The 16,088-nt window shown below is 41.8% G+C and overlaps 1 protein-coding gene across 1 annotated transcript; it reads right to left on the reverse strand.

The window, feature by feature from the left end:
- Window positions 1-1,937: 1,937 nt before the first annotated feature.
- Window positions 1,938-13,140, reverse strand: XKRX (XK related X-linked; the record flags this gene model as incomplete). The annotated part of the gene is made up of 3 exons (XM_082865269.1): window positions 1,938-2,683; window positions 8,314-8,582; window positions 12,806-13,140. 3 exons carry the CDS (start codon window positions 13,138-13,140, stop codon window positions 1,938-1,940), a joined length of 1,350 nt encoding a protein of 449 aa, XP_082721395.1.
- Between the last annotated feature and the right edge of the window lie 2,948 nt (window positions 13,141-16,088).

The following is a 16,088-nucleotide window of genomic DNA, read 5'->3' on the forward strand; positions in this document are numbered from 1 at the left end:
GACCCTTAAGTAGCTGAGTCACATGGCTTTTATGGACCAAATTATGGTTCCACACTGCTCTTGCTCTTAATGGAAGGCATATTAACCATTAGGGAGAAATTGTTGCTTGAATTCCAAAGAGGCAGTGTGTTCTTCTGGAGGTTTGGTAGATTCTTTCTTTCAAATTCACCTTGAATAACAGTCAGAGGACAGCAGTGTGTGCTTCTTATGACAACAACCTACATCTCCATCATGAAAGATGAGGATGAGGAATGCGGGAGTTAGGTTGAAAAAGGAAATCTCCACTGATCCAAAGCAAGTCACTTCACTCTCCCCCAATTAAGTATGCAATCCATTTAGCCCCGAACAGTGGTTGAAGATGGGAAAACCACACTAGACATATCAGCAAATAGGACAATTCTGGCCATAGCCCTGCTACTTAGAAGAGGGAGCTCTTCCAACATAATGTCCTGACACTGTATAAGAGGAGGGGAAATGGCTAAAGATAAATTCTTAACATGATCCCAAGAGTAAAACTGGATGAGAATGAAAAGCCTTAGCTTAGATTGTTCACAGTTCTTCACAGCACTGTGGTGGGCACAACTGTACATGCTACTAGGAGTTCTCACTTTCCTGGTCTGTGAGGGGCAAGCATTAGTTAGGTAGATGCTGGGATACTCGATCCCAATAGGCAGTGGCCATAGTAACTTCAATTCCTTGGTGACTTTAGAGGCATCCAGCTGACTTTCTCATCAAAATACCCAACTCATATAAGATATAAACATTAAGATACATAAGGAAGGGAGAACTGCATTCATCCCCTGGGGGTGTGGGAGTGAGCAGATGGTTGATAAGCATATGCTCCTTATTAGAAAATAAAATCCTGTGGGCAGAAAGCAGTACCAATGATGATTTAATGTGATCTCGTTTCCCTCCTCTGCCTTCACTCTACCTTGGAGTGTTAGCCACTCTCCCAACCCCAAACAACATAAAGGCAATGTCCTAGCTATTATTACCTCTCTCTCCCCTAAAAAACAAATCAACAAAATACTCAGGATAGTAGGAAACACAAAGCAATCTTCATTTCTTCCACACATTAGAAACATTTTCAATTACAGTTCAGCTTCTCTGAGATATACATCAAATGTTGGTCAACGAGCACAGAAAAGCCATGTTGGAGGGAATCCCTGATAAGGAGGCATGAAGTGAGAGCTTTGATTCAACCACTCCACTCAGCACAGTGGAGGCCCATGCAGGTCCCTGAGATAGTCATTCTGCTTTATGCCTTGAAGGAAACCCACTCTGTACTCCCTCCTCAGAGTGTGCCTTTGAAGGGCCACTGAAAGGAAAGATCCTTGATGAATGATCACTAGTAAAGTCCTAATGGAGAGCTAACTCATTTAAGGAGCAGCTCTTTTAATAGTGGGGGTTTTCCTCTTAATCAGTGTTTCTCACTGGAATTAAAAGACCCCAGCCACGTTCACAGTTACAGGTTTCACATAAGTCAGACTGTTTCCCGGGAGGTACCCATAGCTGATAAGCAGGCACATCCTCTGATCAGTCAGGATATATTCTGGTGGGATTCTGGGCCATTCGGTTCAGCCCACAGAAACCTCAGTAATGCTCAAGCGAATGAGCAGAGCTTAAAGGTCACAGAGAGCCTTAGGTGCATGGAGGTAAGTTATCTCATAGGACAGCCAGACAGCTGACCTGGGTGGGAGGAATGTGAATGATATATCTGACCCTCCCAGGTACACAGTGGTTACCTTGGTGTCCAAACATAGTAGTCAATCTTAAGGAAATAAAATCTATTTGGGGCTGCTCTTTCTTCTGATAGGCTTTCAGAAAATTCAAAACAATGTCCTGGTGGGTACTCACCCATAAGCCTCATCGTCTCCTTCCATTTCACAGTTGCTCTTGGCAACCCCAACCCGTCCCAAAATACCCAAAAGACAGAATCAGACAATGCTTTGCCTTGCTTCAGCATCAATGGATGGCTCTGAGTTCTCAACCCTGCCCCGAGGGTGCTGGTAGCAGCATACACAGTGGAGATAGTCCACTACATTGTGGGTGAAGAGTGAGCGCAACGGGTGCAAGTACTGGAAGAAAAGGAGCATGAAGCCAATGGAAATCAGATAAGCAATAATGAGCTGCAAGGCAATCAAGGAATGACAGTAATTCAGTAACACTTTCACTCCAAAGAACTTAAAAACCAAGACCATGATCACATTCTCTAACAATCTCACACTATAGTGCAGGCCCATATGTCCCCAGTTCTGACCTTTCTCAACAAGGTCGCTGTCTGCTAACTTCAACTGCAAAGCTGACCAGCAAGAGAAGTTGATGCCAGCATAGAGGATGGTAACGGAAATCAACACCACTAAGGTGCCAAGTCGGCTGAAATTTTTCTCAATGTTATTGGGCATATGGGCACCACTCCTCCAGAACTTAACCCAAGGCTCAAAGAGGATGATCAGGAAGTTCAGCAATAAGAAGGGCACAGCCTTCAATTTCAAGGTGGCTGAAAAGAGCACGAGAATCATGAGGCGGGAGGTGATCTCCAATGTCCGCCAAATGGTGATGCACAGGACTTCTAGTGGACCAAGGCGAATCTTGTATTCATCGTACTTGATCTGGATAGCCAACATATTGCAGAGGGTAGCCCCATAGGTGACAGATATCAGGGAAAAGACTATTAGCACAGCTGTAAGAAAAAAAAAGAAACAGAAGAAAATAGATAATCAGTCAATGTTGGTGAAGCTTGTACTCTGACCCAGAGGTCCAGAGAGATGATAGGTGAGACTCAAGGGCCCAAGTCAAGAGCAAACCTACGAATGAACAGAGCTATGTAAACAAACAGCATACACAGAAAGAAAATGGAAATAAACTAAATTATTTTGCGTGACAGGGATTGGGGCAGTTTTTAATTTTTTCTACATTTCCCTAGTTTCTAAATTTCCCATGAAATAAGAAATGAACATATACTGCCAATATTTTAATAATCATATAAACATACAAAATAAAGTAAAAAAACAGTGGGCCTCAGAACCATCACTGAGGGGTCACTAGCATTGAGAGGTCACTAACACAAGAAGAGTACATATAAAGGGATGGGCAGCATCTACCTGATGAAACAAGCTTCTGAGAAAACAGTGCTGGAGGCAGAGAGAACTGGATCTGAAAAAAATCCAGTCTTAGAAGACTCAGAGAGAATGCCTTTGGTTATAGAAGTCCCTGCTTTGATGAACATCTTCTTCAAGGAACTAATCTTGTTTGTGTATACTTCTAGAACATAAAATATATACTGGAAATTCCATGAGAGCAGAAGGGACCATGTCTATTTTGTTCACTGCTGTATCACCAGAGCCTAGCACACTGCCTGGAGCATAGTAGGTGCTCAACAAATGTTTGTGGAATTAATGAAGAATTCTGAGTTTAGAGAGGCACCATAACATACCTACGATTAGAAGTGCTTGGTTCAGCAGTGTGAGAGCTTGTGCGACTCACTGAATATCCATGTGCCTCGGTCCCCTAGGTCACTGACATACTCTAGAGTTGCTTGTATTACTCATCAGCAATACCAATTTCCCAATGCTTTGGTATACTTTAGGAGTCCCCAAACTTCTGGCAGAGTGGTTTAAAAATTTTAAAATCCTATTTCCTAGCCCATAACATCCATACCACTGTGCGTTAGAGTAGGGGCCCTGAAGGATCAGGATGCCCTCTAATCCTGCTATCCTAAGTCTCAACTATAGGTCACACAGTGGCTCTTTCCTTTTCTTCCTTTCTTTATATCAGAGGATACCAATCACTAAGAAAAATCTAGTGCTCTCAAGGAGAGTGAGACACCAGAGTATACTCATCCAAAAGAAAAGCTGGAGCTTTCTGTTCCCATAAAAACACTGGATCCAGGGAACTAGAGCCATTGAAATGTCAATTTAATCTGCAAGAAAAGTAAAGACCTTCTGATAGAAACCCAGAAAGAAGCACAGCGTTGTTTCCGAGATCTTTTCCAGCTCTAAGCAGAGGGTTGCAGTCTCAAAGACTGGAAGGCTCTCTTAAAGTGTCTACTCTTATCTTTACTTTTATTATGTATTATTTTTTCCAGCTTTATTGAGATATAATCGACATATAACATTGTATTAGTTTAAGGTGTACAGCATAATGATTTGATATACTCTTAGCTTTATAAACCACTCTAAGTCCCATCCTCAAGAGTTGATGCTCCTTGTAGAGTTTGGAACATCAGGTACAGCCAGCCAAGTGTGGTGATGCTTTCCCTAAAATTTAGAACTCGTTTATTGATAGTAGTGTAATAAAAAGCAGAAAGCCTGATGCTTCCAATAAATGTAAAAACACCTTCCATCTGTCTCCCTACAAAAAGACACATGCCATAAGAGGTCATAATGCTGCTAGTGAAATTTGCTCATCTATGCTGATCCAGACGGCCTCCCAGAGAAAAAGGAATAAGAAAAGGGGTAGCAAAGAGAAGACAGGAGGGTGGGTGAAAATGAGGAAAACTAAAACCAAAAAGTAATTCACAAAACCTTAAAAGAGAGGGTGTTGTCAGAAAGTTTTTAATAGGAGAAATCACTGAAGAATTGAAAACAAGGCCTTGTAGAAAGATTCCCTTACATCCTTTGTAGAGTGACCTATAGTTAGAAACACGGATCCTAAAGGCAGATGTCCTGCATTCCAATCCTCTTTGCCATCTATTACTTATGGAACCTTGTGGGGAAATTTGCTTAGCCTCTTGGTGCCTCTGTTTTCTCATTTGTAAGATGTGGATAATAACAAGTATCTCATAGTGTTGTTGTGAAGATTTAAATGAAATAATTAGAGAAATGCCTGGAACATAGTAAATGCTATCTGTTAGCTCCTATTATCATCATCATCATCATCATCACCATTCTCTATTTCCAGAAGTACAGGAGATGCATTTACTTTGTTTAGGTGTTACCCTGACACTTAGGAAATCAGGTGATTTCAAAACTGATAGAACATCTAGACATAAGCCTTACAAAAATGTGAAAACCCTATAATAAGAAAATGATACAATTTTACTGAAGTATATTTAAAAATATTTAATGACATGTACTTCGGTAAACTTGTATATAGTTGGCCCTCTGCATCCACAGATTCAACCAAAACCATGGATAGAAAATACTCGGGAAAAAATTCCAGTAAGTTCCAAAAGCAAAACTTGAATTTGCCATGTACTGGCAACTATTTACTTAGCATTTACATCATATTCATAACTATTTGCATAGTATTTACATTGTATTAGGTATTATAAGTAACCTAGCGATGATGTAAACTATATGGGAGGATGTACACAGGTTATACACAAATACTACACCATTTTATATAAGGAATTTGAGAATCTACGGATTTTGGTATCCGCAGGGGGTCCTGGAAACAATCCGCTGAAGATACCCAGGGTCAAGTATAGTTTTCTTGCTACGGGTCTCACATATTTATGGCACAGAGTGTAGTGATGCTGCACGGATGTATATTTATCTCCAAACTCATCAAGTTGTACACATTAAATAGGTAGAGGTTTTTGTTTGTCAATTGTACCTCGATGAAGTGATTTTTAAATATTTAATGAAATGGAGACTTAAATTATCTTCTAATATGAAATTGACTGATCCTGTAAAGATGTAAACTCCCTCCAAAATAACCTAAATAATTGAATGCAATCCCAATCACAGTCTCAATAAAATGTTTTTTCTTTTGTTGTTATTGTTTTGCTTTGTTTTGTTTTCTGGTGGGGGAATTGACAAATTGATTGTGAAAATTCATTCTGTTTGGAAGATCAGGCTAAATTGCTCTACTAGATCTGAGCTGTGAAAGGCCTTTGAAAGGCACAAGACCTAAAAGCAATAAAGAATTTGAATACATAAAAATGTAATACTTCAAAATGCCAGAAAATACTACAAGTATATTGTCTCTTACATATAGTGTGTTGCACATCTGTTACATGTATGACATGTATATGCACATTTAGAATGTGTGTATGTACACAAATACAGAACATTATACAAATGTATACATACACACTTATCCACAGCAGAGAAAGGATTAATAGCCAGAATAAGTAAATAGATCCTCCAAATTAATAAGGAAAAGATAAACAACCCACTAGAAAAAGTGAGTAACATATAAATAAGATATTTAAAGAATAGAATGACCAAACATGAAATGATGCTCAGTTTCACTCATAAAGTAAATTATTAAAACAGTTATTTTATAATTATATAAATATTTAGTTTAAGATATAAAGAAACAGGCATCTTCATACACTGCTGGTGGGAATACAAATTCATGCAACCTTTTGGCAGTACTGCTAAAATTCTAAATATGCATATCTTTTCTCCCAGCAATTCTACTGCTAAGAAGTTATTCTACAAAGTCTCATTCCAGTACACAGGTGCTTATAAAGGTGTTCACAGGAGCATAGTCTGTAATCAGAGAAAAACTTTTTTGCATGGATGGAAAAATTATAAACAAACTTTAATCCTACCAACAGAAGATTAGGGAAATAAGAAAGAATGGTCCAATTCATATAAAGGAAATATATAGTATATTTATCATTATTATTATATATATAGATAACTGTTGAAGAAATATTGGCATACTTTTGAAAAAAAACATGCTGCTGAATAGAATGTTTAATTTTCCTTTTTGGGCAAATATATATATACACATATATATGTTATATGTATGTTTATATTTACATAATAAAAAGAAGTCTGCACTACTTTGTATAAAATAGATAACTAATGAGAACCTGCTGTATAGCACAGGAAAGAAAGAAAAAGAGAGAGAGAGAGAGAAAGAAAGGAAGAGAAAGAGAGAAAGAGAGAGAGGGAGGGAGGGAGGGAGGGAGGAAGGAAAGAGTCTGGAAGGATATACACTAAATGGTAAACAGATTACCTTTGGGAAATGAGATTACATCTCCTATTTTGTATATATTCTGTACAGTTTTGAGTCTTTACCATAACCATGTCTGATTTTTATAATTAAAAAGAATAAGGACCAAAAATAGTAATACATGATCACGGTAAAAAGAAATCCAAACCATATAAAAGGGTATAAAGTAAAAGCTAATAAAAGTCAGCTGACTTCTCATTTTCACTCGCTAGAGGTAAATGGTTCCTTGCATATCTTTCTAGAAATAGTCTGTGCATATACAATTACCTGCAGGCCATCCGGTTTGTGCATGTATTACTTTTATAATGCATACATATTTTAATTAGATGATGTAATTACCCTCAAAATTCTCAGGAGGAAGAGCATCAGCATTTCCAGATTTTTCTCCCCATACTACTGTCAATTCTAGGTATGTAAAAAGCTTCAAGACCAGTAGAACTTCATGAACAATTCTTAGTAGAGAAAAAAAGAGGGCACATTTCCTCCTTTATTTGAAACATAGGGCTTTGCCAAGCAGGGTCAGCACCTAATAATAAGGAAACGGTCCAAAGCTGTACCCACAGCTGTACCAGCTCCAGCCCAAGCTAGAGGCTTACTCATCTCGGGATCCCTCTTTTACAAGTGGGAAATTAAGACAGTGACCTCTTTGGTAACTTCCTCTAAAGATTACAGAGAAGGTCAGAACGGGACCAGGCCTGACTCGCATCAGTATTCATTCCACACCCCTTTTTCTTTCTCCCCACTGAAGTTGGAAGGAGTGATTAAATCAGCGGTTCCCAAAAGTGGCTGATCAGAATCAACTGGAGTACGTTAAAAATGCAGATTCTTGGCCTCCCCACACTCAGATTGATTCAGGTCTGAGTATGGGATGTAAGTTTTAAAGGAAGCTTTCATCCAGTAATTATGTTTTCTCATGATCCGTAATATTTGGGAACCTCTTACTTAAAGGCAGCCATCCCTAAACCAACCAACCAACCAACCAACCAACCAAACACACTCAGTACAATTTAAACACTGTGGGTAGGGAACATGTCCTACTGGCTTCTGGTATTACTCGCTTCTTCTGGGTCCAGAGAGGGTTTTTCTGCGGCATTTTTAGTCTAAACACCTTACCCCAGTTTCAGAAATCTGGTAGGCCTGAGATGTCTGGCTCCCCAAGTTGACTCTCAGTGCTGTACAATAGAACTAGTTCTATAATACCAATAGAGTAATCACTAGGCACACATAGCTACTGAGCACTTGAAATGTGGCTAGTATGACTGAGGAAATCAATTTTTAATTTTTAATTTTAATTTAAATAGCCACATGAAGCTGGTGGCCAGTATATTGGACACTCAGGTCTAGATTTCTAAGACCCTTGATTTCAGTGGAGCCCTCCCCTCTCCTGACACCACTCACCTCTACCCACGGGGACCTCTGCAGAGATCAGGGTCACATAGAGCTGACAGGTCAGCTGGGGCACTGAGCCCAGGAAGGCTTGGATCTGTGACATACGTTTGTAGGCACTGCGGTGCATAGCCAGGGTCCGGATGGAGTGGCCCACCTCCCATTCTATCAGCACCTCCTCGCCATTTATTAGCATCTTCTTTCGGGTGAGGCTGACATAGGGCTCCTCCTGCCCTCCTTTCTTCCACAGTGTGAGGTACTTAATCATGGCTTCCAAACATCTGCAGAAGTAAAGCATCATGAGTACTTAACTAAAGCTGTCCTAGGAAGGAAAGTTGTAGTGAGGGGGTAAAAATAACTCAGGAGGGCTGTGCTTTTTGCCATTCCTTCTCTCCTGTTCTACTCATTTCTCATGAGGCAAGGAGTTGGTCATGCCTTCCACGTGTCACTTCAGTCTAAATCCTTTGTGTTGGGTTGGCAATCGACCAACCTAAGAACGCCAATTCAGAAGTGTTTGAGGACTTAAGAATAAGCCTGTGACAGAAAAATGGCTAGAACACAAAGACATTAAAAATTTGTTGAGAGAAAATGATGAAGGTTCCAAAAGGCTCTGGTTTTCATAACACCTCAGGTTCCTGAGGTAAAGCATTCCTTATTCAAAGCTTTCAGCTCCATAATCAGAACTTTTGAGCTCTGCTTTTTCAAAACAAAGCCCACAACTATAACTGTCTCAGCCAAAAAGTCTTGGAAGGGATCTGGAAAAATCTCTCAAATACACAGGAAAGCCATTTAGCAACAGAGGTACTTAAAAGGCTTGACAACTCAGAACCGAATATACTATATACCTAGGGAACCTCAAAAGATCTCTTTAAAGGTTGTTCTGGGGCCTCTTGACCTGTTTGGGAACAATAGCCTTTTAAACTTCATTCTTTCTCTACAAAGAGTAAAACATACTTAGGAGATCTTATCATCCTTGAAATAATATTAAGACCACATTTCCTGCTGTACCCGTCCCATATCCCCCATATAAATCAGAAGTCTTTAGCAGTTCTGATGTGGTGAAAAGAGAAGCAACTAGAACATCTTGTTTTGGAACACCTGAGTTACTACTTCCCCCACTCACACTGAAATAAATGGAAACTGTGAACTGTTTCTTCTAAGTAAGAACAGTTGTGTCAAAAACTAAGCAGTCTTTCCTGATAGGCTGAGTGCACGGGTTGCATTTATCTTACTCACCGCCCTTATCACATAGTGGGCATTTGATAAATATTTGCTGAGTAAATGAAAGAGTTAGAAGGAAAAAAAGAATACAGGGTGAGAAGTGATGGAAGGAGAAGATAATAATTAATAATGGCAATGTAATTTAACAACAACAAAAAAAAAAAACAGACCAAAGACGAGCTCAGATTTATATGCTCTCTAGGCCTTTGGCTCCCAATAGAAAAGCTTGGAACAGTGCTGGCTGCCATTCTCCACAGGATCCCTTTTTTAAAAAAAAATATTTTATATTGGACTATAGTTGATTTACAATGTTGTGTTAGCTTCAGGTGTACAGCAAAGTGATTCAGTTATACATATACATATATCTATTCTTTTTCAAATTCTTTTCCCATTTAGGTAATTACAGAATATTGAGCAGAGTTCTTTGTGCTATACAGTAGGTCCTTGTTGGTTATCTATTTTAAACATAGTAGTGTGTATATGTCAATCCCAAACTCCCAATTTATCCCTCCCCCCATCACCTTTCCCCTTTGGTAACCATAAGTTTGTTTTCTAAGTCTGTGAGTCTGTTTTGTAAATAAGTTCATTTGTATCATTTTTCCACAGGAGCCCTTTGAGACTGGTGCATGTGTACTGGCCTAAAGCACGTAGTTGGAAACATCCATGTTGTAGGGAAAACTCTAAAATCCAGGAGAGAAAAAGATGGAAGGAGAGAACAGAAAAGGAAAAAAAGCAACTTTCTCTTCTTATTCAGGAAAAATGCATAAGTGCATTTCCACCAAGAGAGTTTAGATTTTAACCCAAGCCCATCAATACTATTGCTGAATAAAACATTGGGGGAGGCGGTGGCATGAAGAATTCTGTTTATGCTTCTATTCTTAAGGCCATTTACTGGTTTAAGTAAGCGTGTTTGCCTTGCTTATAAGCGGCAGCAAATGAGAGTACATTTTCATTTTCAGAAGTATCTTTGCATTTCATATAAGGGAGCCAGGACCTCCAAACACCTTCATGTGCCTAATAGCATTCATCAAGTTCCTGCCTACCTAAAAAGTAATTTGCCTTGAAAATAAGCATTATCAAGGATATGATTTATGAGCTTTTAATTATTTTTTCCCTGCTGTGGGGTAGCTGACTGAGATTATAAATGCTTTCCAATCATTTCTAGTGGGAGCTAAATGACAAAAATGAAACATAGTACTCAACACTCCATATGGATGGTCCAAATCAAAGATGGCTTGGGAGGCCACAAAGCAAAGAGAAGTAGAAACGGAGCTGGGGCAGAACTTACTGAAATTTGCATCTTAAGATTGATTGATCCGTTAACTCAATTTATTGCATTTGAAAAGGGCAAGAAGAATGGTTTCCTTGCTCCTCTAATGACATCTCTAAATGACATCTTGGTTCCAAGTTCGAGATGAGGTCTTCCTTTCACAGTTTAACTTCAAAGATTTAGAACTGGAAAGGCCCTTTAGATTACCTAGTACAGAGGTTGCATAGGCCAGTTGAGTCACATCTGACGAACAGCTGTGGCGTGTTTGGCCCAGACAGTTCTTTTATTTAATTACCAAAATCAGTTGTCAACATGTTCAATCATTCCATTTCACATAAAATCCTGTCTTGGGAGCTTGTCCTGAAAAGTTGCGGCCTTGGCAATACGGGGTCTGAATTCCAACAGGGAAACAATGGGCTGGAGCTGTAGAGAGGCTGGCCTCCTTTAGGCAGATCTTGCGAACTCCAGATTACCACAGTACTCACTAACACTCCATCATTTCTCTAACACCGAGACTTCATTTTTACTTATCATCACACAGGAAACTACTGTTTTTTCTCATTCTTGGCTTGCTTCACTCATTTATGATACCTGCCTGGCCCCCGTAAGTGTTTGAGTTTATGACCCATGATCTAGCCCAACCCATTTATTTTACAGATGAAGGACCTGAGGCTCAAGGCATCTTCAGGGATTTCACCAAGGCCATGTAACTAGTCAATGACAAGGGCAAACTAGATTCCAGGTCTCCTGAATTCCAGGCCACTGTTTCTGTCTCATATTTTCGCTGATGGAGCGTAATCAATTCCTCCCCATTTAAACATATTGATAATTTTTTTAAAGGGGGCAGTTCCATCCTGAACTTCAGACTGTGTTTATTTCTAAGGATGAAATATCTTCCCATTGCAATTACAACATCAACACTCTGACCCATATTCCTCAGCTGACTGCAAGTTTCTGCCTCTCTTGCAATCAAGATAAATTTGGTCCATTCTTTCCTACTGACCTCAGAAGTTTTGCAACATCTCTCTACCTTGAAAATCACATAGCATCCAGATGAGACTTCTGACACAGATGCCTGTATTCCTAGGATAAGGCACATTCTTTCTTTTGTTTTTTAACATCTTTATTGGAGTATAGTTGCTTTACAATGGTGTGTTAGTTTCTGCTTTATAACAAAGTGAATCAGCTATACATATATATATATCCCCATATCTCCTCCCTCTTGTGTCTCCCTTCCACCCTCCCTATCCCACCCCTCTAGGTGGTCACAAAGCACCCAGCTGATCTCCCTGAAGGCACATTCTTGTCCCTTCAAAACAATCTGAATGGAAAGACTCAATACTATTACATTGTGCTACAGCATCCAGATGGAGAGATAGGCTATCTTCCTTTGCCCCCTTCTAACCGTGTACCTTTATTGCAGAAAGATACAGAGATAAATAGGAGACCAATAAACTGACAGAGAAAAATAAACTACAATGGGTTTGGGTACCAGATGAGCACAAATGGCTTAAAATACTTTCCAGATGTCAAATAACTCCAGAAAATTTGAAAATATCAGTAGCAGCAGCCCAAGCAACTCAGGGTAAAGAAACTGAATGTGAGATGGGATGGAGGGGGTAAGGAACTTCCATCCAATTTAAAGAGCATCTAAAAGGCAGAGTCAAAATAACACACTCTGAAGCTATAGCCTGTGTTTACAAGGTGACCACATCAATTGGTCTCATACCAATTTCACAACCCGAATCCAGATAGCAAACATTGTCAAATGAAGTCTTATTAACGGTACCATACATGGTTTCGGAACACAGGTACATGCCATATGTTCATTGTGGTGGCACTTAAGACTGCAGATAAGACTTTTTGGATGGTAGGCAGGGAAACCAAGAGTGGGAGGGAATGGGAGAATCGATTCGATTCAAGGCACAGTAACAGTCTTAAAAATATTAAATTCATCTTTCTCTGCACAGTTGGGGGGTAGGGGAGGAGGGAAAAGATTTAAAAGTTGCTCACCTGATAACAGGTCCCAAGAGGATTAGATGCATAAACAATGATAGTGGCTTGTCTTTGGCCAGATCTCTGTGGACAAAAATGAGGGTCAACTGGACCATAATGGATGAAAACATAAAGAAGGAAAAGGTGTATGCCATCCAGTAGGTTTCACTATTCTTCCGATAGATTCTAACCATGTACAAGGCAGATGCTGCCTCCCCACAGTACAAAAACGTGGAGAAGAGGATGCCAAATGGAAAGGTAAATCGGGGGTTCGTCCCACGGATGACATCTTCCTCCAGAGAGGATATCGGCTCCACGCTTGGCTCCTCAGGAATTTCAAAAACTCGGTCCATTGTCGAGGTTCTGAGTGTTGTGGTCTGGTCTTCAGAGCACTCCCATCCCCACCTCCCAAGAGAACCCTGTAACCACTGCAGTGCAAGTATTGGTGAGGAGAGCTGTCAAGTCCAATTCCAGAACGGAGATCTACTAGTTAGAGCAGGAGACCGCTCTCTTCTCGTCTCAAATTAGACTTGTTGGAGTCTGGGATGAAGAGCCCAGGAGTACCACTTTGAAACTAGACTCTTGATTGGCCCAGGATTCCAATCGTCAACTACGTGCTGTGGAAGTTGGACAAGGCAAAAGCAATCATCTTAGCGCCCAGTCCGGAGTCCAATTCCAGGCGCGTCAAGAGCCATGGGAACAGCTGTTTCCGTGGCGGCTCCGCCTTTCGCAGCCCCCCAGGCAGGACGGGTAGCCACTCTCGCGGGCACCGACACTCAGCAGCTCCTCTTGAGGAGCCCTGACCAGTGTGCTCTCTCAAATCAGCTGAGAACTGAGCGAGGGCAGAAGACGGGGCGCAGCCTGAGCGTCCCTTCGGGGATCCAGTTCACTGCCCAGGCACCCTAGCTAATGCTAGGCTGCGGCTATTAGCTCGCCTGCTCGCCGGCGGTCTCTCCGCACCCTCGCTCAGTCAAGAGTTCTCACGGCGGCTCCTCCAATTCCCCAAGCTCCGCCCCCAAGGCCGCCAGGCCAGGGACAGGAGCAAAGTCACAACCCCGGCCCCGAGCGCAGTCACCGGGGAGAGAAGCAGAGCACGCGCCCGCTGCAGGATCAAGAGAAAGCTGGAGGGGCTTCTTTTCCACAGAGAAACTTTACTAGCGAAAAACACGACGTGCGGGGCGCCAACCCGGCCCGACGGACGTCGGCAAACTCTTGGGCGCCGTCTGCTGTCGGAGTCCTGCCTGGCTCGCAGTTCCAGCTGTGAGAGGTCGGTGGCTTCAGGAACGAAGGCACCGATGGCGGGGCTGCACGAAATGCGAGAGACAGCTGGGGCCAAAAAAACCAGCCTGCGACTTCCAGGGCGGGCAGATGAAGGATGCTCGGTGCACAGAGGCGCGACAAAAAGGGGCTTGGGTCAACCTTCAGAAGCACTTCTCATCACGACCCCCGGACCCTGGAGGGAGCCACAGCTTTCCTCTTCGCCAACAGCAGCAGATCCCCAGTTCTACCCCGCCCTCCCTAACTAGCTCGCTTCCACACTCGCTCAAGCCAGGCGGTTAAGCAGGAATGTCTCTCTCGGCCTCAGGGTTAAATTTCCCTAGGTCCTATTGCCCTACAGATTTTATCAAGGTGGGGCTGGGGAGAGACCTGGAGGGCAATTGGGCCGTAGAGTTTCCTTTCCAAGCGAGAGTGTATGTAGCAGAAGGAAGAAAGAGAAAGAGGGAATGTCAAAGAAAGACTCAAAGTCAGCCCACAGACCCATATTATATGCCTTAATTTCTCCACTTGCAAAATGAGGCCAGGATGGGAACTTAAGAATGAATTTTCAGGTCTTTGGCTGTAAGGTTCTAAAGAGGTGCCAAATTCTAAATAGACTGGAGAGGAGCCAGGAGAGCTGTTAGTAAGAACTGAGAGGTGTGTCTTAAAGAGCTCTGAAAATTGCCTAGATTCTTAAGAGCAATCTTCCCCCACCTTGCTGAGCTTTTGTTTTTGTGCCTTCATTTGCATAATTCTAAACCCCAGGGGAAAAGAGAAAACATCTGCCTCCTGGTAATAATATAAATGTAGCCTGTGCCAATCTCCTTTTGCTGCAGGCAGTCAGTAAAAAAGATCTATGTGAGGAGTGGCCAAGTAGCAGCCACCAAAATGATGGCTTCAAGAAAGGCTTAGTCTTGCTGTTGTATTGGTTTTTAAGATTCCTGCAATTGCTGTCTCCTTTCCCCAGAGCTGATTCAAGAACAGATCAGCTTCAAAAGGTTGTTGCTTTTGAAGCAGATGTCCTATCTTGGTCTGTACCTGTGTTAGCAGCTGGGTTAGGAGGCTGACCCTTCCTCCTTTCTGTTTCACAAGGCGGGGCAATGCTATCTGAGAACACTTCATAGTGTTGATGGCTTGGGCCTTTCCAAAAGGCACAAAGTTCTCTGCCAACAGTATAACGGTGCAGAACTTCTTGTAGGCTTCTTCAGGACCTATTCCCAAGATGGATCACAAGTAGGGTGAGAAACTCATCTGTTTGCTGTGTTGGGATGAGTTGGCCACCCTGACATGGGAGACTGAAACTAGGAAGAATGTAGAATCCCCATGTTTTTCTTTTAGCCTCTCCTTCCTTGTGCCCTTCTCATTCCCCAAATACACAAACCTACACTGCCTTCCTACTTTGTTCCAATATGACTCCTTCTGTCTGACATTTAAGGCTCTCTATAATCATCAGACTATTTTCCTCTCCAACTTCATCACCCACGCTACCCTGCCACACCCTTTGCTTCAGTCCAGCAGGTTTTCTTACTTAATCACACTTGCCTTGCTCTCTCAGTGCCGTGTTGAGGCCGTTTACAACCCCCTTCACTCTTTTCTGCATTAGCCCAAAGCCTAATCTTCTTTCAAGGGTCAGTTCAAGTATTACCTCCTCCAGGAAGCCTTCCCTCACCTCCCCAGCTCTCACTTTTCCCTCTGTCTTCGTGCTACTGGCATATACTCTCTTGCTCTAGTCCTTCAACTCCTTCTGTCTGCCCTGCCTCCTAAACAGAAGTGTAGACTCAGGGAGGGATGCTCAATGTTTATTGTGGTTCTTGTTGATGATAGTGATTAACAAATAGTGATGATGATGAAGCTTCCTCCCGTGTTTCCTCCAGGAAAACATACAAGACTCAGGCACACTCATCTCTAAAAGCTGTAGCCACTGTAGCTGGAGCATAAAGTCCTGTGGGGCACCTACTGCCTCAGTCAGCCATTCAGCTCACAGAGGATGTCAGCCCACATGATCTCTCCCTTCTCAGAGCTCCTACAGCACTTTTTTGGGTCA

The sequence above is a fragment of the Leucopleurus acutus genome, assembly GCF_964270905.1.
Source record: "Leucopleurus acutus genome assembly, chromosome: X".
Taxonomy (NCBI): domain Eukaryota; kingdom Metazoa; phylum Chordata; class Mammalia; order Artiodactyla; family Delphinidae; genus Leucopleurus; species Leucopleurus acutus.